Source organism: Notamacropus eugenii, chromosome 3 (assembly GCF_028372415.1).
Source record: "Notamacropus eugenii isolate mMacEug1 chromosome 3, mMacEug1.pri_v2, whole genome shotgun sequence".
NCBI lineage: Eukaryota > Metazoa > Chordata > Mammalia > Diprotodontia > Macropodidae > Notamacropus > Notamacropus eugenii.
Genome location: NC_092874.1, coordinates 40,652,070 through 40,674,849, shown reverse-complemented (window position 1 = coordinate 40,674,849; position 22,780 = coordinate 40,652,070). Strand labels below are relative to the sequence as shown.

At 39.9% G+C, this 22,780-nt stretch overlaps 1 protein-coding gene across 2 annotated transcripts in view; it reads right to left on the bottom strand.

Annotated features, from left to right (window-relative positions):
* Positions 1 to 22,780, bottom strand: part of ACP3 (acid phosphatase 3) — a 54,254-nt gene that overhangs the window by 11,371 nt on the left and 20,103 nt on the right. For both annotated transcript variants that reach the window (XM_072651324.1, XM_072651325.1), the window contains exons 4-9: positions 19,740 to 19,892; positions 14,053 to 14,154; positions 11,969 to 12,061; positions 9,385 to 9,517; positions 5,795 to 5,877; positions 4,619 to 4,722 (exon numbers count right to left, since the gene is read on the bottom strand). In XM_072651324.1, coding sequence (XP_072507425.1) covers positions 4,619 to 4,722; positions 5,795 to 5,877; positions 9,385 to 9,517; positions 11,969 to 12,061; positions 14,053 to 14,154; positions 19,740 to 19,892 — 668 coding nt within the window. The remainder of the gene's footprint in view (positions 1 to 4,618; positions 4,723 to 5,794; positions 5,878 to 9,384; positions 9,518 to 11,968; positions 12,062 to 14,052; positions 14,155 to 19,739; positions 19,893 to 22,780) is intronic.

Here is a 22,780-nt window from a genome sequence, read left to right as displayed (position 1 = left end):
GTCCAGTGCTGCCCCCTCCATTTCCCCCCATCATTTTAGAAAGGAGGAAGCTGAGACCTGGAGAGGGAAAGAGAGCTGTCCAAGGTCCCACGACTGGTAAATGGAAAAACCAGGCTTTAAAACCAAGTCCTCTCATGAAAAAATCCAATGTTCTTTCCAGTCTGTCAGTATGTAGAGGTCTGTGTAGTTATAAACCCCCATGTCGATGTAATTCAGTTCAATATTTATTAATCACCTGTGGTGTGAGATATGCTCTAGTGTTATTATTATTATCAGGAATCTCTGAGAATTTCATAGACTCATAGAGATGGAAGGGGACCTTAGTGATTATAACTAATAACAACTAACATTTATAGAATGCCTACTATGTGCTGGGTTTTGTGTTAGGTGCTTTACAATTATCATCTCATTTGATCCTTACAACAGCCTTGGGAGGTTGATGCTGTTATTATTCCTATTTTACTGATAATAATAGCTAACATTTACATAGCACCTACTAGGTGGCAGGCATTGTGATAAGCACTTTACAAATAGTCTCCCTTTTGATCCTCACAATATGCCTGGGAAGTAGGTGCTATTATTATCCCCAGTTTGAAGATGCGAAAACTGAGGCAATAGAGGTAAAGGGACTTGCCCAGGGTCATATAGCTAGCAAGTGTCTGAGGTTGGATTTGAATTCAGGTTTTCTGACTCCAGGCTCAGTGCTTTATTTACTATACTACCTAGCTGGAGGACCAGACTAGTTTGGGGAAGAGAATTGGCTTGTGCCCACTGATTTTTTTTAAAAATTAAAAAAACAAAATAAAACCCTTATAACAAATATACATAATCCAGCAAAGCAAATTCCCACATTAGCCATTTTCAAAAATGTATGTTGTATCTTGCATTTTAAGTGTATTATCTCTATAGCAGGAGGTAAGTGGTATTTTATATTTTCAGTCCATCTCTTTCATTTTACCTATGGAAAAACAGTGACCTAAAGAGGTTATATGACTAGCCCAAGACCATCCAGGTCTTTTGAATCAAGAGACAGTAGTTTTTTTCCTTGTAGCACATTGCCTCCCTTTCTATCAGATTCTTGTCTCTCGTGCAGATATATTTTTCTTTTAGGATGTCCAGGGGCATCAAAGAAGATGCTCATCAATTGGGAAATGGCTGAACAAATTGTAGAAAATAAATATACTTGAATATTACTCTGGTTTAAGAAGCACCAAATATTAAGAAAACAAAGAAGCATGGAAAGACTTTCATGGATTGATGCAGAGTGAAATCAGCAGAGCCAAGAAAGTGATACACAGTGACTACAACAATGTAAATGGAAAACAACAACAAAAGAACCAAAAATGAATGTTGTAGAATCACAAAGAAAAAGCAAGGCCCCAAAGAAGAGGTAGGAGATGACACCTCCTCTCACTCATTTGCAGAGGTGAAGGTCCTTGGGTGTGTAACACTGTGTATATTTGCAGACTTTTTTTGATGTATTGATTGGTTTTGATTTTTTTCCTCTTCTTTTTAAGTTTTCTTTAAAAATATTCTTTGTTATATGAGACAGCTTTCTAGGCAGGGAGGAGGAAGGGTACTGAGAGACATGTAGGTGATATTTTTAAAAAAAGATTTCAATAGAAATTTATTTTTGAAAAGATTTCCAGGTCCAGCTCTATGTACTGAGTGATGTCAACCCTCCTTCACTCAAAACAAACTCAAGTGCAAGTCATGTCATTATTTCTCTGATGGCATGGTCTTCTTCAGCAACAAAGGACCAACATGCACACACCAGTTTGGTACCAAATTGTATTTGCCTAGGGTTGCCATTGACGTTATGACCTTATCACATGACTTCTCCGTCAAATGAGGTGGTTGGACTAGAAGATATTGAAGGTCCTTTCACGTTCTAACATTCTTTGATTTCATTGATGGTGTATTATTCCTATTTGTTTCTCATCTCCCCTCTCCCCTAACTGGAACAGTTACCCATGGTAATTGAGTAATTAATATTGTTAGTTGATTTCTTGAACACTGGTGGGTGCCATCCTTCCTGGATTGTGACTGTCTAGGCTTCCTGCTTGAAGAGGGGCAGGGAGACATCAAGGCAGGAGATGAACTTCCTCGCTAGTTGCTCCTCACCCCACTGGAAGATACATAGTCAGAAGAATGTAGCTAGGGCAGTACCATGAGAATGCTCTGGAGCAAGGTGCTTCTGACTGCCCAGATACTTTTAGGGGCAACAAAGCAGAGGTCTGGCACAAATGGTCTAACTTCCTTCTCTAAGAAGTGGGTTGGTTCTCCTTCTCTTTGCTGTCTTCCTGCAATCCTATCTGTGATCCTTGGATCTCAGGAGACATAAGACCCCTGACTACATGCCTGAACATATACTTAGTGCTACCCCTTTTCTTCCATGCTGAAAGCCTAGCAGCCTCCTCCAGTGAGAGACTGCTCTTGGAATGATCTTGGTGTAGCTAATGGGCTCAAGGAGCAGTTGGCCAAGCCTGAGAATGGCATCACAGCGTTTCAAAACCACCAATCTAACATCCACTGGACTGACAGATGTTTGACAAATGGTCACCTAGCCAATGATTTAAGAACTTCCAGAGCAGGCAAACCAACCATCTCCCACAGTAGCACATTTCACTCTTGGACAGCTCTGGTAGGAACCGTTTCCTTGTATTAAGAAAAAAATCTGCTTCTCTCCACCCCTTGTTCCTAGTTCTGCCCTCCAGCATCAAGCAGAACAAACTGAATCTTTCCACATGGCAATCCTTAAAATGCATGATGTATTTGGTCTTCAGACCCTTTGTGATCCTCAGTCCTCAAACGCACCACAGCTGCATCAGCATCCTATTTTTTTCTTCTACAATCTGTACTCATTGTGGTTGTTAATATGCTTCCTAGATGCCTAGAACTGAATACAATACTGACTCCTAGTCACAAGGGGTTTGATTTTGGTACAGAGTGACAGTGGATGGTCACAGTAGTTTGAGGAAAAGAGAATTGGTTTGTGTCCATTAATTTTTTTGAACAATTAGAAAAGCTCCCAAATAAACCCTCATATATGCATAGTCCAGTAAAACAAACTCCCACATTGGCCATTTTCAAAAATGTGTGTAGGATTCATCATTATAAGTGAGTTCTGTCTCTGGCACAAGGTGAGTGGTGTGTTCTACCTTCAGTCCTCTGGACAGGAGACTTTTTATTTTATTGATCAGAGTTCTAAAGCCTTTCAAAGTTGTCTTCCTATGTAGCTTTCTTTATATTGGTTGTTTTTCCTAGTTCTCCACACTTCACTCTGCCCTTCTTCATAGAGGTCTTCCTGCTTTCCTCTGAAATTCTCCATTTTGTCTTTTCTTATGGCACAATAACATTCCATTCCTTTCCAGTATTCCAAATGACAGTTTGTGTAGCCATTCCCCAATAGGAGGGCACTCCCTTAGTTTCCTGTTTTTGGAAACTACAGAAAGAGTTGCTGAAAATATTTTGTACATTTAGATCCTTTTCTTCTTTCTTTGATCTCTTTAGGATATAAGCCCAGTAGTGTTATAACTGAGTCAAAGAGCATGTATGAACAGTATAAAAACTTTTTGGACACAGTTCCAAATTTTCAGAATGATAGGACCAATTCATCGCTCTATCAATGGTGTATCAATATGCCTGCCCTCTTTGTTTTCCTGTTTTGTCAACTTTATTCTGATGCAGGATAGAGCCTCAGAGTTGCTTTTATTTGCATTTCTCTAGTTACTAGGGATTTGGAACATTTTTTTCACATGGTGCTTGATAGCTTGGATTTCTTCTTTTGAAAACTTCCTCTTCATTTCCTTTGACCATTTATTTATTTCGGAATGGCTCTTAGTGTTATGAATTTGAATCAGTTCCTTATATATCTTTGATATGAGATTTCTATCACGAAAGTTTTCTTCAAAGACTCCCTCCACCCCCATTACAGGTTTCTTTTTTAATTTTATCTGTATTAGATATGTTTGTGCAAACGCTTTTAAATTTCCTTTAACAAAAACTGTTTTATCTTCTGTGATCCTTTCTATTGCTTCTCCAGTCACGAACTCGTCACATTTTCTAGTTTTCCCAGCAAGCAGTGAGTGATAGAGTAAGCCTATCAGTTTTTAAAGGTTTCTTCTCATCCCAGGATTACATCCATCTCTGATTATTTTCTTCATTCCCATACTCCCTCTTCCAAAATGGCTTATGGAATCAACTCATGGTTTCACAGATCACTATATAGGGGTGCTTTAAAGAATCATGGCTGGTGGAAAGTCACGGTTTCCTATGGACTTCTTTTTATGTGTTATGCTGTGTGTATGCTGGGTTTTTTGGGATTTTTTTTTGCATTTAAGTTCAGAATAAAAACAGAAATTTTTTAGAAGTTGTGATGGATGGATTAACATACTATTTTTTTCTTCTACAACCTTAAGTTGCCATTGATTTTGATTCTGGAAAATTTTTATATATTTTTTTCAATTGCTTGTAAAAACAATTCTTAACATTCATTTTTTAAAAACTTTGAGTTGTCAATACTCTCCTTCCTTCCCTCCCTTCCCTCCTACTTGAGAAGGCAAGCAATTTGATATAGATAGGGTTTTGATTTTGAAAAGGATTCAGAAATACTTACCCATTTTCAAGGTATAGTTCCATTATGTGGCAGGAAGCATAAGGAGGGACTTTTCCATTAAAAACATCAAGTCCTATCTGCAGGGCAGCAACGGTAATGTCATGCTGAAAGAAAGAAAAGATATTTTCCAGGCTTGCTTGTAGTTTGCCTTTTTCCATTAGCTTAACGAATAATCATAAGGTTTTTGGGGACCCATTGATGTGACACAACTACAGAGTAATAACACTTTTGAATGCTCTTGTGCCACCTGAGGCATCAATTTGGAGATAAAATTTCTTGAGAAATTTGGGGATAAAATTCCATAAGAATTAGAGAGGGTTACTTACATAATTATTGAAATAGAGGGAAGTATATTTCAGAGTGCTTAGAAATTATTAGTTTAGCTTCATGTACTGCTGCGATTTAGAACAATATCCTATTCACTTTTTGAATGAACAAATGGAGAAAAGGGTAGGTGAGTGGTCTATTAAAGATCATGCAAACTGGAAATAGATTACATAGTAACACCACAAAGACCTAACTTTATATTCTTGTGTTCACTGCCCTGTGCTGGACTGATATCACCCTTCCTTTCCCTCCTTTTGGTCCATTGATTCCATCAGTATGGGGAACTAAGAGGAATGTGAAACTTCTTGAGGGCAGAAACTTTGCCATTTTTGCCTTTCTGTCAGGGCCTAGTCAAGTCAAGTTGATACGCATTTTTAAGTGACTACTCCTTTGATACTGGAGATATCAAAGGAAGGCAAAAATTCCTGCTCTTTGTTAGCTCATGGTCTAAATGGGGAGATGTGCAGATAACCATGTACAAACAAGATGGCAGTCAACAGAGGGAAGGCACTGGCATTAAGGGGAAGTGAGAAAGGTGGGCTTTTCCCTGACTTGAAGCGAGTCAGTGGAATGCTTGATACACAGTAGGTGACTGATAAATGTTTGTTGAAATGTTGAGCAAAATGAATGTATACTCCAGGGTGTCTTTCATTCATAAACTAAAGCTCATAAAGTGTTTACAGAGATTAAGCTGTTTCAGTCCCCTCAGGGATGTCCCTATAGTTGGGCATCTGCGTAGTCCACACATTTGGGCTTCACTTGCTATGGAAAACTTTCAATTTAGGACATAAAGTTGTCTTCCTTTATATCTTATTTTTGCTCCAACTCAGAGAAAATCAACGTACTTACTGCAGAATAGATGATGAGTTTTTTCTCATTAGATTTGTTGGCTACATTCTTGAAATGATCAACAATGTTTTTCACCAGAACACCTGAAGGAAAAATTACAAAATGGTGGAAATGAGTCAAACATCTGGTTAGAGCTAAACCCTCAGTTCACAATTAGGTTATTCTGTGGCAGCTCCAGTAGGAGAGGAAGAGATTTGTTTTAAAACCCAAATTAGGAGAACACTGAATTTGAGACCTTGTAAGAGGCTTTTAGGATCATCTGGGACTGTTTTCAATGCCATTTTTTTCGAAGCAAAGGCTTACAAAATGGGATGTTGGGTGCCTCTCTGCCTTTCCATTCTTTATCCCTATTTTCCATGCTTGCATGTATTCATATTCTAATAAGCTGCTTTGAGATTCAGATGTAATTTAGACTTTTCAGATGACTTTTCAGGATTTAATTACCTCTTGTTATTATAATTCTTTTTATTCTCATGGTTCTTAATGGCGTGGTAGAAAGAAGGAAGAGATCTTGGTTTGAGTTCTGATGCTATGATGAACTCACTAGGGATCTTTGGGTAGGTCTTGACTTCTCATGGCTACAGTTTTGTCTTTGGAAGAAGGAAGGATTTGAACTAAGTGACCTCTAAGGTCCTTTCTGGGTCTGCAATTTAGTGATTCTAATATTCAGGGGTATGCTAGAGCCATCTCTACCTGCCTTATGAGAAGTGACTGTTAAATTTTCACTGTGACGACTTGTACCATGGAAATGAGCAAATAATATAAATTAGGACTTGATTTATTATTTTGTGGATTGACTAGACTTAATGAAGTGAAGGAGAAAATGTTAATAATGCAAGTTAAACTTAAAAGTGTGTCATAGCACTTTTTTTTGAGAGCTAGTTGTTACACATTTGCCAGCATACCACTACAAATATGCTGTCTACCAGGTAAGCTAGCTGGCACTATGGATAGAGCACTGGACCTTGAAATCAGGAAGGTAAGTTCAAGTCCAACTTTAGATACTTCCTAGTTTTGTGATCCTGCAAGTCACTTAAGCTCTTTTTGCCTCAGTTTTCTTAGTTGCAAAATGGGGATAATACAGGGTTGTTGAGAGTGAGATAATAAGATGATAAAATCTTTATAAAGTGCTTAGTAGTCCAGGACCTGGCACATAGTAGGTGCTTAATAAATGTTTATTTCCTTCTTCTCTTCCCTAATAATCATCCATTAAGAGAACAAGATGGTATGGTTCCTGTGTGAAAAGTTAGATGCCTCTCAGCCATTTTCTCACCCTTGTCTCTGTGAAGAACTATCTGTGTTGTCACTGCAACTGCTGTTTTCAGGACCTGGCTGTGTGGAAGGACGTGCACAGACACAAAAGGGAAGCTGCTCAAGTCATCCCACACATGGAAACATTGACATGTCCTGCTAGGAGACCTCTCTTCGGACTTCCCTCATTCTCTCTCTGTTTGAGACACTGAACTCTCAAGCCTCAGTGAGAGAGCCAGCCCAGAGACTTGGCTCCTGTTTATTGGCATATGCTGCTTATAGGTAGCCTCTGAGATGGGGGGGATGAGCTCGTTAACTCTGTGGGCAGCAGCTGTTGCCTTCCTGCTCCTGAGGGTCAGCTGTCCCAGTGCTGGATTGGGCTAACTGGACACTGTTGGGTGGAGTCAGTGAATGCAGCTGGTGTGGAGCAGTCTGGATTCCTGCATTCTCTTCCATTTCCTAATAGAGTAATGAGTTTATCTGCTGGGCTGCATTATGTCTTGAGGTTATGTTCTAATTCACTGAATAGCTATGGGGCAAAAATATCTGATATAATGATTATAACTGACCTTGAAGGTTGCCAAGGGCTCTCTGTGCATCATTCCACTGATTCTCATCACAACCCTGTGAGGTGAGCCACACAATTAATTATTAGCCCCCTTTTTATAGATGAGGATGATTGTCAACTGCTCTCCTTTACCCAAATCTAAAACTACTGAGTTTCTCATTGGGAGTGGGCCAGGCAAATTCCCATTAATGTCAGGCTCTTTCCCAGAGCTTCTGGAGTGGCAGGCCACTTTAGTCATTTTTCCTTAGCAATGTGCAAAAAGTAAAGGTCATTTCATAAACAACCAAGTTAATATTTAGGTGCTCTCTGGCTTACTCAGGATAGGCACTGAGTTCATTTTTCAGAATTCTGAGATGATTGCAGTTTACAACAGCATGACTAGCCTACATAGATCATCAAGCCTTATCTAATCTGATACATATATGGATACACATGTATACGTATGTGGTTGTTGAGTCGTTTTTTTTTAGCATCTGACTCTTTGTCACCCTGTTTGGAGTTTTCTTGGCAAAGATACTGGAGTAGTTTGCCATTTCCTTCTCCATTTTTGGAGAAAATTTGCCTTTTCTTCATTTTACAGATGAGGAAACTGAGGCTAACAGGGATAAGTGACTTGCAGAGAGTCACACAGCTATTAAGTGTCTAAGGGTGGATTTGAACTCAGGTCCCCCTTACTCTAGACCAGACCTGCACAACTTGACAGTAGGTAGGGGCCAAAATTAAAATAGGCTAAATTTCTTTGGGCTACAGATAAGGTTTTAGCAGCTCATTTTCCAAGTAAAGGTATAATTGATGATTACACTATTTTGCAAATAAACCATAGTTTAAAAAGGGAAATTTCAATTAATATCAATTAGTTATACTTATCACTTAAGATTTTTATTTATCATGAAATCCCTCCTCTCAGACTACAGATAGACTGATGATAGTTGGTTGCTGTAGGTCACGTGAGGATCAGGAGACAGTGCACAACCCACCTGCCAAGTTTCACAACAGGCACAATAATGACCACTGGAAGGTGGGGTAAGCAGGATACGGACAAAGCACTCATTGCATCTTTACTTTCTTTTACATCCTCCACATTTTTCAGGAGCTACCTGAAATCCTTTGGTAGGCCGTAGGCCCGTGGACCATATGTTGTACAGGCCTGCTCCAGGTCCAGGGCTCTATCAACTGCACCACCTACAGCTGCCTTTGTGTATGTATATGCATGTGCATATATATGTGTGTCTGTCTGTGTTTTAGTTGCCTTTTTTCCTCTGGGTTTCCTGGCTACATTTTGTGCTCAACGATCAGGCCTCAAACCCAATTCACTCTGGAGCTCTAAGATTGGACAACCAGTCCCCGCCCAGCTAGCACAGAGTGGATTTAAATACTAAATTGTAATTGTTTCTCTTTTACCTGGGAACCTTGAGGGTCTTCTCCTCCCAGTTTGATTTTTTTTTTTTTTGATTAAAGGGGCCATCCCTTGAGCAGCTACTTAAACAAACTTATTCACTGAATGGGTGTATCTCACTCAAAGTGAGAATGTGATAAGACCTTAGCCTGAAAGGACCAGGGTCACACATTGCATCCTGGGCCATCTCCAGCCATCCTGATGAATATCAGGCCAGTGGACCCAGATGGCTCAGGAGAAGAAAGTGAGGTTGGTGACCTTGCACAGCCCACCCTTACTCAAGTCAAAGTCAACTGCAAGTCATGTCATCGTCTGGATATCATGGTCCTCTTGGAGAACAATGGACAAACACAGCAACCACCACCAGCAGCATACCTCCCAGAAGTCGAGTTTTTTCTTTCTGCTTATATACTGCAAAGGTTGACAAGAGAGATAACTGAGCCAACTCCTCCAGCTTTGCTATGGTGTCTGTGGTGGCCCAGGGCGGGAGAGTAAAATTGTGAATTCTCTGCAATAAAGGAGAAAACAGAAAATGAATTGAGTTTCTTTTGTTTTTCCTTGTGGCTAGCATGCTTGTTTGTTGTCAATCTATCTTCCCTAATCATCTCAGAAATGCTACTGTGTTCAGACTTCACTGGTTTTGGTGTACAAAATACAAGAAATGGGCTCTTTCTAGGAACTGTACCCATTCTGATAAGCAGCTGTACAAATCACCCAAGGAGACACACACCGAGGTTGATTTGTCTCCCTCTTTGTATGTGGCCAGGGCTTTTGACTTACAATTCTCACTGGCAAATGGGAATTTTATATACAATGATGTAGGGAATATTAGAATAAGAATCTACCCAACCTACAGAAGGTTTTGGAACCTCCCTCTGCCTTTGATAGGAAAGGCAAAAGCACTGGCAGAGAAATTCCACTAGAAGAAAATGAATTAAATTGCTTAAAACAATGCAAAACACCTTTGTGGCCTGAAAGGTGAGAAAGTAAAGGGAGGATGCTCTGAAGCCTGCGGCAGTCTGTCCTTAAACGATTTCTTAAATTAAGTGTAAGTGGTTGCCAAGTTTCAACCTCCAAAGTTCAGTAGGTAGAGATCCCATGCTAGGATTACCTTCCAGTCAGAGAAGACCATCGGTTCCCCAAGAAGCAAAAGCACAATTGAATTGCTAAAAGTGGAGATCAAAACCCAGTGAAAAGCAAAGCTCTGCAAAGCAATGTAAAAGAGATAGGGGAAAGAGAACTAAGTTATGGCCCCACATGGCTGCATGGCCCCAGGAAAATGGAAATTAACAAGAAGATCTCAATGCGGGCAAAAGGAGTATAAGGAAAATGGTGGTTGGATATATTTGGTAAAGCAAATGGTGATGATAAGGAGAAATACAAAACATAACACACATCGAAGCCAAGCAACTCTACGTCATTTGTCACTAGGGCAATAACTGGAGAACCAATTTATACTCCCGGATCACAGGATGTAAAAATGGGAGGGACTTCAGTCAATCAGGAAACATCAATTAAACTCCAGGCACTATATGCTAAGCACTGGGGATACAAAAAGAAGCTGAAGACAGTCCCTGTCCAGGAGGAGCTTACAATCAAAGGGCGAGACAATATGCAAAGAAATATATGTAAAGCAAACTCTATACAGGATAAATAGGAAATAATTAACAGAGGGAAGGCACAGGAATGAGATGATCCAATCCAACCTCCTCATCTTACAGATAAGAAGATTGAGGTCCAGAAAGGCAACAGAGCTAGAATTTGGACCCAGATCAATTAACATCAAACACAGGGGACATTCTTCTGCCCCATACCAACTGGTGAAATTCTATGCTTGTAATCATTTCAAAGTGAGAAGCAGGGATGAATAGTGGAAGGCAACACTCACCCACAAGACTTCTCAAAGATGTTTTCCAATTATAATGAATGTAGGCAAACCACTAACCACAGCTTACCCATCATACATCCTCTCAGACTGGAGTCCCTAGGGCAGGGGTGGGGAACCTGCTGTTTAGATTCACTCAGAAGGCTCGAATTTGAGGACCCAGATGTTCCATCCCCCCCTCCCACTCCTGGGCCTTGCCTTAGTTTGGTAGAATCTCTAGTTTCCTTATCTTCTACACATATGTAGAAGCTTCTTCTAATCCCTCTAGAGGCCGGTGACCTTTCGCCAAAATTAACTGGAATATCTTTTGTATACATTTATATGTGTGTGAGTTATTTCCCCCAATAGACTGGAAGTTCCATGAGGATAAGGACTTCTATTTTTATCTTTTATCTCAAGTACTTTGCTGGGCAAACAGGAAGAGTTTAATAAATAAATTCTCACTGATTGTCTCATTCATTGAATAAGCTTGATGGAAAACAGGCACTCATTATATTATTCCTCGTCTCCTAGTGAGAAGGTAGAACACGGTGATTCAGAGATGACACAGGAGAAGGCAGACAGAATTCCTCACCCAGGGAAGAAAATATCATCTTGACAAACGAGTAACAATTTGTTGAATTACAATGAGTATTTGACCTTCATAGGAAAATGTTTGGTAAGGGTCTTTGCTGATAAGTCAGTGCTGATCCATATGCCCTACATTTTCTTGTTTCCTTATATCTATAAAATTCAAGTAATTTTTTTCTCCAGTACAAAGGCATTTCTTTTTTAATTAAAACACATACCAAGAGCCCAGAATTCTTGAGTGAGTGAAAAATCAGTACCTGGCAGAAGGTGGACAAAAAGCAATTTTGCCTGTAGTTTCCTAACAATATTAATAACAAAAGAGAAAAAGGAAGATGGGAGGATTTTCAATAATAATGGAAGGAGAACTAATTTATGTTCTACTGTTAAAAGAAGTGAGAGCAAAACATCTAGAAAGGAAAAAACAGAGGCTATGTTACAGAAGTCTAAACAGGCATATTTCAAAGCATCAGACTGTAGGAGGTTAATCTTTTTTTTTTCTTGTACCTCACAAAATAAAGGATCATAGATTTTAGTCCAGATTCCATTAAGGTCCTTGCTTTGCAGTCCTGAAAGCTTTGGTAAAGTATTTATAAAATCCTGAAAAACATACAAATTGACACAAAGAAAAATGATGACAAATTAGTTATTTGCCAGGAAAGTACATTGTGTGATATTAACTATGATAACGAATAAGATGACCCTACAGATTTTTGGAGACAAGAATAATTTTTGTAATAGTGCAGGTATAGAGGCAGCTTACTGTAAATAGACAGAATAGTGGTCTTAGAGTCAGGAAGACCTGGGTTCAGATCCTGCCTCAGATATTTATTAATGATCTCATCCTGGGTCAAGTCATTTAATCTTGATGTCATGGGGCTTTAGAAGAATAAGGGATCTTAGATATCTTCTAGTCCAACTGCCTCATTTTGTAGATAAGACTGAGACCCAGAGAAGCTGTGACTTGCCTAAGGTTGCATAGCTAGTTAGTAAAAATAATAACTAATGTTTATATAGAACTTTGAGGTTTATGAAGATCTTTATAGATGGATACAATCTCATTTGGTCCTCACTACTCCCCAAAGAGGTGGGTGCTATTATTATCTCCACTTTATAGATGAGGAAACTGAGACCTGAGGGGATTAAGTGACTTGCCCAGGGTCACCCAGTTAATAAGAATGAGAGATTGGATTCAAATCAGGTCTTTCTGATTTGAGGTCAAGTAGGCTATGTAAGTAACACTGCTTCCAAAGTAACTAAGCTAGGGTTGGAACCAGCCTCACTTCATCTCAAATCCCATGATCTTTCCACTATACTATGAGGAACTGCAGGTAACCAGCTAAGAATTCTCTACTGTCATGATGAAGGAAATTCCCATATTGGGAATTACCTATATGGATGACATCACAGTTTCTTCAGCTGTTTCTGGGATACATAAAGTATAAATGCAAACATGCATCTGAGGGACAGCTGGTTCTCCCTCCTTGGCCTATATTACTGTCAGGTTTGGTGCAGTGCTAGAGGTACTAGGTGATTTGTATAACATGGGAGGATATACCCTAAGTTATCCTTAGTCCAGAGTGAGAAAATCATTCTATACTCTGGACTGCTCAGGGGACAAGGATGAGGTTTGGATTCATCATCCAAGAGTACAACTTTTCTTATGGAAAATTATTATTCTAACACTGAGGGAGGGGAGCAGAGTGTGGCTATTCTCATCTCAGAGGAGAGTAGGATCTACTGAGGATTCTGAGGATGGTGAATGTGGCAGAAGGGCAGCCACAGGGAGAACCCCGGAAGGGAAGTGAGAGCAGTGGTGCAGGGGGAGCTGCAGCTCATGACAAATAGTCTTGAGCTAAACCTGGAAAAGTAGCATGGTGGGAATAGGGGAAAACATGAGTGTGTATTTTGTGTCTTTTAAGGTTTCCAAATATAACTTGGAGAGTCACAGGGATAAGTGTGATAACATAATCCTGTGACTGGAATATAGAATCTCTATCCAAGTAATCAGCTTGTTGAACTCTTCCCACAACCTGATCACAGGATATGGAATTCATAAAATGGAAAGATAATAATGAGTTGTGCTGTATGTATAAAGGTGAAAACATCTATCCATAGTCCTCAGTAAGGCTTATGTCTTGGATTATATTTTCTAGATGAGATATATTTATATGGAATCATGTGCATACCTTAATAATAACATCAGATGGGCATTTAGAGATCACCTTAAAGTTTTCAAAGCATTTTAAGGGAATTGTCTCCTTTGCAAACCACTCTAGTATCTTTGCCAAAAAAACGCCAAATAGGTCATGAAGAGTTGGACACAACTTAACTCATTTGCTCTAAGTAGGTCCATTTTTAAGAGAGCAGATCAGGTTTGGGGATGTAATTTGTGGTTGTGATATGGTATCAAGCTAGCTGGTCAAACAGTGATGAAAACTGTGATTCTGACCTTGTCGGTTCTTTTAAGTCCCAAATATTCAGTCAAACCCAAGAGGCAGGGTTGGGGAGAGGTCTTTCCTATTCCCAACCTGAGCCTACTATATAACAACATATAGAATAGTAAAGCCAAGTTCTTTTTTTTTCTTAACCTTGTATGGAGACACCAAGTTTTGATATTCCTTTGACATCAGAGTTTCTTCCTGAAGCTTTTCAAGTCGAGGGCATTTTGTATTACTTGAAAGGTACAGCAACTGGAAGAATAGGAACCAAGAAGAAATTCATTAGGCAGAAATATTGGGACAAATTCCATTTCTAATCTATAAAATTACATAGATATACTAGAAAAGGTACAGTCACATTTCAAACTTCAGCTAGGGATGATTTGTTATACGATTTCTTTCATTTATCTTAGTCTGACTACATAGCATGACTATAGTGAAAATATACTCAATAGGAAAGTATATGTAGAATCTATACAGAATTGTATGCAGTCGTGGGGAGGGAGGGGGGGAGTGGGGGGTAGGTGGGGGGGATAAAATCACAATTGTATGGCAGTGATTGTTAAACATTACAAAATAAAAAAAAAAAAAACTTCAGCTAGGGAAACCAACATGAAGAAAAACCCCTAAAATTTAATTGAACTGGACCTTTGAAATTAGATTCTTTTTTTTTTTAAAGGGACCAATGTACTTGAAAGTCTTAAATAGGGAGAGGGGGAGAGATTAAGGCCAGGCAATATCTCATTCTTCCCAGGAAGAAATGAAAAACCTGTAATGAAATACTTTGTCACTTCCTATTTCTTCAATTGAAACATGACCTAAAAATCACTCTATCCCCTTACCTCTCATTTCCAACACAGATTATATGTATAGCTAGTCTCTCCTACTTCCATATTTTGCAAAGGTAACATTTTAAGTCATGGTACTGGTACAGGTAGTAGTATAGGGCAAGTAGGGGGCACAGTGAATAGAGCACTGGGCCTAGAGTCAGGAAGACCTGAGTTCAAATCTGGCCTCAGCCACCTACCAGCTATGTGACACTGGGCAAGTCACTTAACCCTGTTTGCCTCAATTCCTCACCTGTAAAATGAGCTGGAGAAGGAAATGGCAAACCACTCCAGTACATTTAACAAGAAAACCCAAAATGAGTTCGCAAAGAGTTGGATGTGACTGAAAATGACTGAACAATAACAACAGTGATATAGTGAGTGGAAAGAGCACTCATCTGGGTTCAAATCCTGCCTCTGATATTTACCCCCATGTGGCTTTGGGCACATCACTCAGCATCAACTAGACTTCAGTCTCCTCACCTGTAAAATGCAGGGGGTGGTCCAGGTGACCTGTGAGGCTACCCTTCCTGCTCTACATCTAGGAAGCTATGATTAGGAACCTTAAAAGAGGTCAACCAGTTGGCCCTTTTCTCTTCATCCTTCCCTGGCTAATCATGACGGGATGCCTAAGCCATGGTGATAGATGAAAAGCACTTTGTGGAGAGTAATTGTTAGATGCTTCCCAGCTAATGGTATCTATGTCCTAGATGTCAGCCCTGAGCTGTATTTTGTCTGTTTCTCACACATGTGCAGAAGCCAGAGCTGCAATGAGTTCTGAGGAATGAAACATTACTTTCTCCAGAGTGGCAGCCCTGTAGTCATACGTGAATGCTTCTCTCATGGGATGTTGGGACTAGATATTTCTTAATAGAGACAGAGGAAATCTGAAGACGTCTATTCTCTTGATAACATAAGTGCCTTCTCTTTAGTACATCTGCCACAATTTGCCATAAAAGCTTGTGGCTGCTAACTGAGAAGTGTTTATAGTTTACAGCTCATTTGTGCTCAGGTTGATTCTGTTGTCACCTGTTTTGAAGATTTCCTATGCTGAGGATTCTCTGTACAGTAGTGTTCATCTGCAGTCCCGATTGCTCTTGTGTAAGCTGGTCCCACAACTGTAGGCATTCTAAAACATTAGCACTGAGATCAGAGAATTATAGAATGTCACAGCTGGAAGAGACCTCTAGTCAGCCTGTTCCTGAAGAGGCCTGTTCAGACTGGGATGAAGGCTGGAATGGAGAGCCTGCTTCACTCCTGGGATCAGAGCTGCTTGCTTCTGGACTTCGTCCTTGTTCAGTACACAGATAATAGCTCCCAGCTGCTCCATTCCACCTCATCCCTAGGGCAGGTCAACTTCTCAGTCTGAATCTGTGGCCTGGAAGGAGGTAATGAACAACAGAGCTGCCAGCTGGCCCCTGTTCTCTTCACTGAGCAAAGTCAGGCACGTCCTTGGGGGTTTGGAATTTCTTGTTCTGGTGCATAGTGGTGGACAGATCCTCATTCAGAACCAGCACTGGAAGTTTCTCCATGCTGACTAGACCATATTCCCAGTGTCCAGAGACCTCACTGCCTGTCTCTCTATGATGATCTGGACTGGAAAAATGACTTACAGTGATTTTATTCCCTCAGATTTCCCACTCAGGACTTGGTCTAGGCATTTTTGAGGTCTCTATGGAGTTCTGGTGGAGAGCTCAGCTGCCTTTCTGCAGGCTTCTCCCCTACATTAGATGCTTTGTCTGATGTCATTTAAATGAGTGCTCTGCCTGCACAATCTCTTCCCATAGGTCCTGAAATTCTAACATTTGGAGCTTCAGTTGGGTTAGAAATTCCTGTCTCCTCCCCTCTCACCTTTCTGCAAATACTCTTAGAAAGGCTAAGAGAATATCAGCTATTCACAACCAAATGTGAATTAGTTGAACTCAATTACTTTCTTCCTTAATATCTACTGAAAACCTCAAATTATGGGAATTCTGATGGGAGATAGGGAAGAAGGGAGAAGTAATTCTGAAGCATGGAATTATCAGAAGAGGCTCGACTTAAGGAAAGGAGATTTGGGCAGCTAGAGGTTAGTAAACATCAGGGAAAGGGAAAATATGGAAGAGAAGACTAGGAGGGAGGAAGAAGAGGTCAAGTAAATGATACATAAGTTGGCCCCCAACAAGATTTGTCAGCTACCTTCTATTGTCTAGGGTTAGCCTTATCTGGACATTTATCCTCTGCATGTTTGAACTGGGAGAGATCAGAGGCTGAGATGAAAAGATAACCTTGGAGTCTCCACAGGTCAGAAGTCTCATGGGACCATTTTCTTTTCATTGATGTTTCCACCTTTCCAGTTTCTGCTCCTTATCTCTAATATGAAATTGGCTAGCAAGCTTTGTTGATATCACTTCGGCAGTGTTCCAGAATCACAGCTGCCCAGCTGTTGGAAGAGACCTCAGAAACCATCTAGTCCAACCTGATCCTGAGCAAGAGTCCCCTCTACGTTGTTTGTGACAAGTGGCCATCCAGTCTTTGCTTGAAAACCACCTATGAGGAGGAACCCATGGCTTTCTGAGGCAGTCCATTCTGCTTTGGGCTGGTTCTGATTGTTAGGAAATCTTTTCTCATATTAAGCCTAAAATGACCTCATTGAAAATACTTCCCTTTGCTCCTAGTTCTGCCCTCCAGGCCAATTTCTTGTCCACATAACGGTCCTTCATTATGGCTCCCTTGAATCTTTTCTTCTCTGTGCTAAAGACCTTCAGTTCTTCCCTCATAGTCCCTTTTAACACCTTGGTTAATCTCCCTCTAGACATTCTCCATATTATCAAGATCTTTTTTTTAATAGGTGTTGTCTAGAACTGGGTACCTGTGGTCGGACCAAGGTAGTCCCCAGTGGAACTATCACCTTCTTTTAGGATAATATATTTTTCTTACATTTATCATCTGAAGATCCTCATTACCACTTGCTTTGACTGTTACAATAGCTTCAAAATAGGACTTCCACCTTGACTCTCTCCTTGTCCTCTCTTCCTTTATACCATGGCCAGATTAATCTACAGACTACATAGATCTGAGGATATGATGCTTCTGCTCAGAGATTTTCAATGACTCCCTATTGGCCATTAAATAAAGTTCACCCTTCTTTGCCTGGCCATCATGGACCTTAATAACTGGCAGCATTCAGGTCTCCATACTTATATAAGCCATGCACCATTACTGAGACTCTGAGCTCCCATGGATTAGGTTCAATATTGGGGATTTCTATCTAAAAATCTCCTTAGTTCTCACCCAGTGCTTCTACTGGGAATATCATAATTTGTCTTATGTCTAACTGACCACATAAAAAGAAATGGGACCTCAATTTCAGTGCAATCATTCAGGCTAAGAAGATATTAAACACAGGTCAGGATTTGGTTAAGTCCACAAAAAATGGCAGAGACTTAAACATAAGCCATTAAAAGTTTGGGACACCTCTCTTCCCTCTCTGATGAATTCATGCCTTCCTTAAGGACTGATACATGACTCCAGACTTATAGTGTTATCCTGAGTAAGGTGCCTTGCAAGGACTTGGGATTGTTAGAAAATTGTCAGCCATCCTCATATTGCGCCCCCATCTTTACTAGGGCCTTATATAGTCACTCTAGAGTTAGAGTATGAGACAGTAGGATCATTAGATAGTCACATCCCTACTCTGGGGAATACTTTTTACAATCCATATTACTCACAGTACTAGTGACAGCAAGGTCCAGGCTTGCTCTTCCTACTGATGGCTCTTGGCTTTGTGTGTACCTTTTTAACTCTTGGTTTGAATTAGGTCTTTGGCATGTCCAGGAATTCCTCTGCCTGGTCCAAGAACTTCTTCAGTTGGTTCAGAAAATCCTTTCATTTTGTTGTTGTCAATACATTGCTGTTATGCTGTGTACCTGCAGCTTCCATATGGTTAACGTCTCTTGTCCATTCCACTGCTGCCTCCAGCTGCTGTCCTGCTTGTGGCTGAATGATTCCTGATAGGGGAGTCTGTATCTGTGTGCAGCTCCTTTCTCTGCACTGTCTAGCCTTTTCCACTTGCTAGCTCTCCACACTTGGGAGGTGCATAGGAGTTAAGCCCAAGGATGTAATTCAGGTTACATGTACTAGTCATGAACATCATGACTGATGGGGTGGTAGTAGAGCAACAGATACCAAGAACAGAGAAAATCTGCCTCATATCCAAGAGCTGGACCTCATGCCAGAAATGTCATATTTTGTCCAGTAGAAAGAGCTCCTCTTGGGCCCTACGTGGTAACATTTACTCGGCTTAGCTCATACTACTCCCTCTCATGGCAGATAAGTGGCACCATAGTGCATAGAGTGCTGGGTCTGGAGTCAAAAGACTCATTTTCATGAGTGCAAATCTGGCCTCAGACACTTCCTAGCTATTTGATCCTGGGCAGGTCACTTAACTCTATTTGCCTCAGTTTCCTCATCTGAAAAATGGCAAACCACTCTAGTGTCTTTCCCAAGAAAATCCCAAATGGGGTCCTGAAGAGTTGAATACAACCAAACTACACCACCTCCTTATCACATACTTTATGCTCTCTGATACACTGCTTGGTGAGCTCTGCAAACAATCTACCCTTTCCAACCTTCATTCCTTTACTTGGCATGTCCTCTTACCCACCTCACCTACTGAATTGCTATTCAGCCTTGGAAGCCCATTCTTTCATGAAGCCTTCACTGATTCTCCTTGCAAGTCACAACATTTCTCTCCTCTGACCTCACATGCCACTTTGTGTATACTCTCTGATCTAACCCTTATCAGATATTATTCTGTATACACTAGCCTGTAAACTGCATGAAGGCAGGGATTGTGGCTTATATAAAATTCATTTCTTCTTCAGCATTTAGAGTATCTCTCAGCACTTAGTCAAATTTTTCCTCAACTTTTAAAATGACTTGAAATTAATGAGTCATTTATCCTGGTTTCTTCAGATTTCTCTGTAATCTCCAGCTGAGAGATACTTCCAGCTTTCCCGTCATACTGACCCGATCTTGAGACGTTGGTACTGTATGAACTGGAATCGGCTGCCAGAGGATTTTGGGGTTCCAAATACTTGAGCCCTCTGGTGGAAACAGAGCAGCAAGATTTGTCATTGCACTCATCAGGGTCCGGTCAACATCTGTGCTTCGGACATAAACCTAAAAGAGAAAAGAAACAAACCAAAACAATCCTGGCCATTAGAACCAGTCATCAGTACAAGTTCTTTTCCCAAGTGCCCCTAGGACACGTAGTACCCAAGAAAGAACAAAGCAGAGACCAATTTATGGGAACTGTGGGTTTTCTAAGGAACTAACAAGCCCTTAGGAGAAAGATCATACAAAGTTTATGCAAGGGGAGGATATGGTCAGTTATTGGAATCATTTTACTCTTTTACAAAAAGAGGCAATAATACAAAAGTGTCTCACTTTCAGACAGTCTTATTTATAAAAATGTGAATCTGTAGATAATTTGTATTACAAAAGACCCTCCCTGCAAGTTTTTTTGAGATTTTCTTTTTTTATGTTTATTTATTTATTTTTAGTTTTCAACATTCATTTCCACAAAATTTTTGAGTTCCAAATTTTCTCCTCATCTCTCCTCCCCCCACCCCAAAACACCGTGCATTCTTATTACCTCTTCCCCCAATCCACCCTCCCTTCTATCACACCCCTCCCTTTCCTTATCCTTATCTTCTCTCTTTTTTTGTAGGGCAAGATAGATTTCTGTACCCCATTACCTGTATGTCTTATTTCCCAGTTACATGCAAAAACAATTCTCTACATTCGTTCCTAAAACTTTGAGTTCCAACTTCTCTCCCTTCCTCCTTGTCCACCCATCCCCAATGAGAAGGCAAGTAATTCAATATAGGCTACATATATGTAGTTTTTCAAAAGACTTTTGTAATAGTCATGTTGTGTAAGACTAACTATATTTCCCTCCATCCTATTCTTCCCCCATTTATTCTATTCTCTCTTTTGACTGTGTCCCTCCCCAAGAATGTTGACTTCTAATTGCTCCCTCCTCCCATTTGCCCTCCCTTCTATCATCCCCCTCACCCCACTTATCCCCTTCTCCCCTACTTTCCTGTAGTGTAATACAGATTTTCATACCAAATTGAGTGTGCATGTTATTCCCTCCTTAAGCCAAATGTGATGAGAGTAAACTTCACTTTTTCTCTCACCTCCCCCCTTTTCCCCTCCACTGAGAAAGCTTTTTCTTGCCTCTTTTATAAGAGATAATTTGCCCCATTCCATTTCTCCCTTTCTCCTCCCAATATAATCCTCTCTCACCCCTTAATTTTATTTTTTTAGATATCATCCCTTCCTATTCAACTCATCCTATGCTCTCTGTCTATATGTGTGTGTGTGTGTGTGTGTGTGTGTGTGTATAATCCCTCCAACTACCCAAATACTGAGAAAAGTTTCAAGAATTACAAAAATTATCTTTCATGTAGTAATGTTCAACTTTAGTAAGTTCCTTATGATTTCTTTTTCCTGTTTTCCTTTTCATGCTTCTCTTGATTCTTGTGTTCGAAAGTTAAATTATCTATTCAACTCTGGTCTTTTCATCAAGAATGCTTGAAAGTCCTCTATGTCATTGAAAGACCATTTTCCCCCCTGAAGTATTATACTCAGTTTTGCTGGGTAGGTGATTCTTAGTTTTAATCCTAGTTCCTTTGACTTCTGGAATATCATTCCAAGCCCTTCGATCTCTTAATGTGGAAGCTTCTAGATCTTGTGTTATCCTGATTGTATTTCCACAATACTGGAATTGTTTTTTTTCTAGCTGCTAGCAATATTTTCTCCTTGACCTGGGAACTCTGGAATTTGGCTACAATATTCCTAGGAGTTTCTCTTTTCAGATCTCTTTCTGGAGGCGATTGGTAAATTCTTTCAATATTTATTTTGGCCTCTGGTTCTAGAATATCAGGGCAGTTTTCCTTGATAATTTCATGAATGATAATGTCTAGGCTCTTTTTTTGATGATGGCTTTCAGGTAGTTCCATAATTCTAAAATTGTCTCTCCTGGATCTGTTTTCTAGGTCAGTTGTTTTTCCAATGAGATATTTCACATTGTCTTCTATTTTTTCATTCTTTTGGTTTTGTTTTGTAATTTCTTGGTTTTTCATGAAGTCATTAGCTTCCATCTGCTCCATTATAATTTTTGAAGAACTATTTTCTTCATTGAGCTTTTGAACCTCCTTTTCCATTTGGCTAATTCTGCTTTTTAAAGCATTCTTCTCCTCACTGGCTTTTTGCACCTCTTTTGCCCATTGAGTTAGCCTACTTTTAAAGGTGTTATTTTCTTCAGCATTTGGGGGGGGGATCTCCTTTAGCAAGTTGTTGACTCATTTTTCATGATTTTCTTATATCACCTGATGACCTAAGTGTTTGTGGTGCTCCCCCCCCTCCCTTCACTTTCTGGCTTCCCTGACTCCTTTGAAGACCTAATTCAAGTCTCACCTTCTGCAGGAGGGCTTTCCCATTGACATGACCTCCTATCTGTTCTGTCTGTGTTTTGTATGTACCTGGTGTTATTTTCATATTGTCTCCCCATTAGAATGTATAGACATTCCTTGAGTGTTTCAGATGTCTTCCCCATTCTTTATATCCCCATGGTTTAGCACAGCACCTGGCAGACACACAGCAAACCCATAGTCAATGTTTGATGACTGAATGAATTTTTGGTCCTGACTGATTTCAGCAGTGGAGGGAACACTTTCCATTGAGGAAGTTAGTCAACAAGTATTCATGAGCATCTACTATGTGACAGGCACTGTTCTAGGCACTGGGAATACAAAGACAGCAAAGGAAACAATCCTTACTTTTTTTTTTTTTTTGGTAATTTTTAAAAATTTAAACTTAAATACAAAAGAAAAAAAGAAACAAACAAATACAAAAATAAGAAAAAAAAACCATTGCCATGTGCACAGCCTAATGTAAGAGAGGATTCAAAATATAAAGCACTAAATTTCTATTTCAAGAAAACCTATATAACAAATATTACACACTATATTCAGAGCTGTGCATCTTTAATTCCTTGTAGG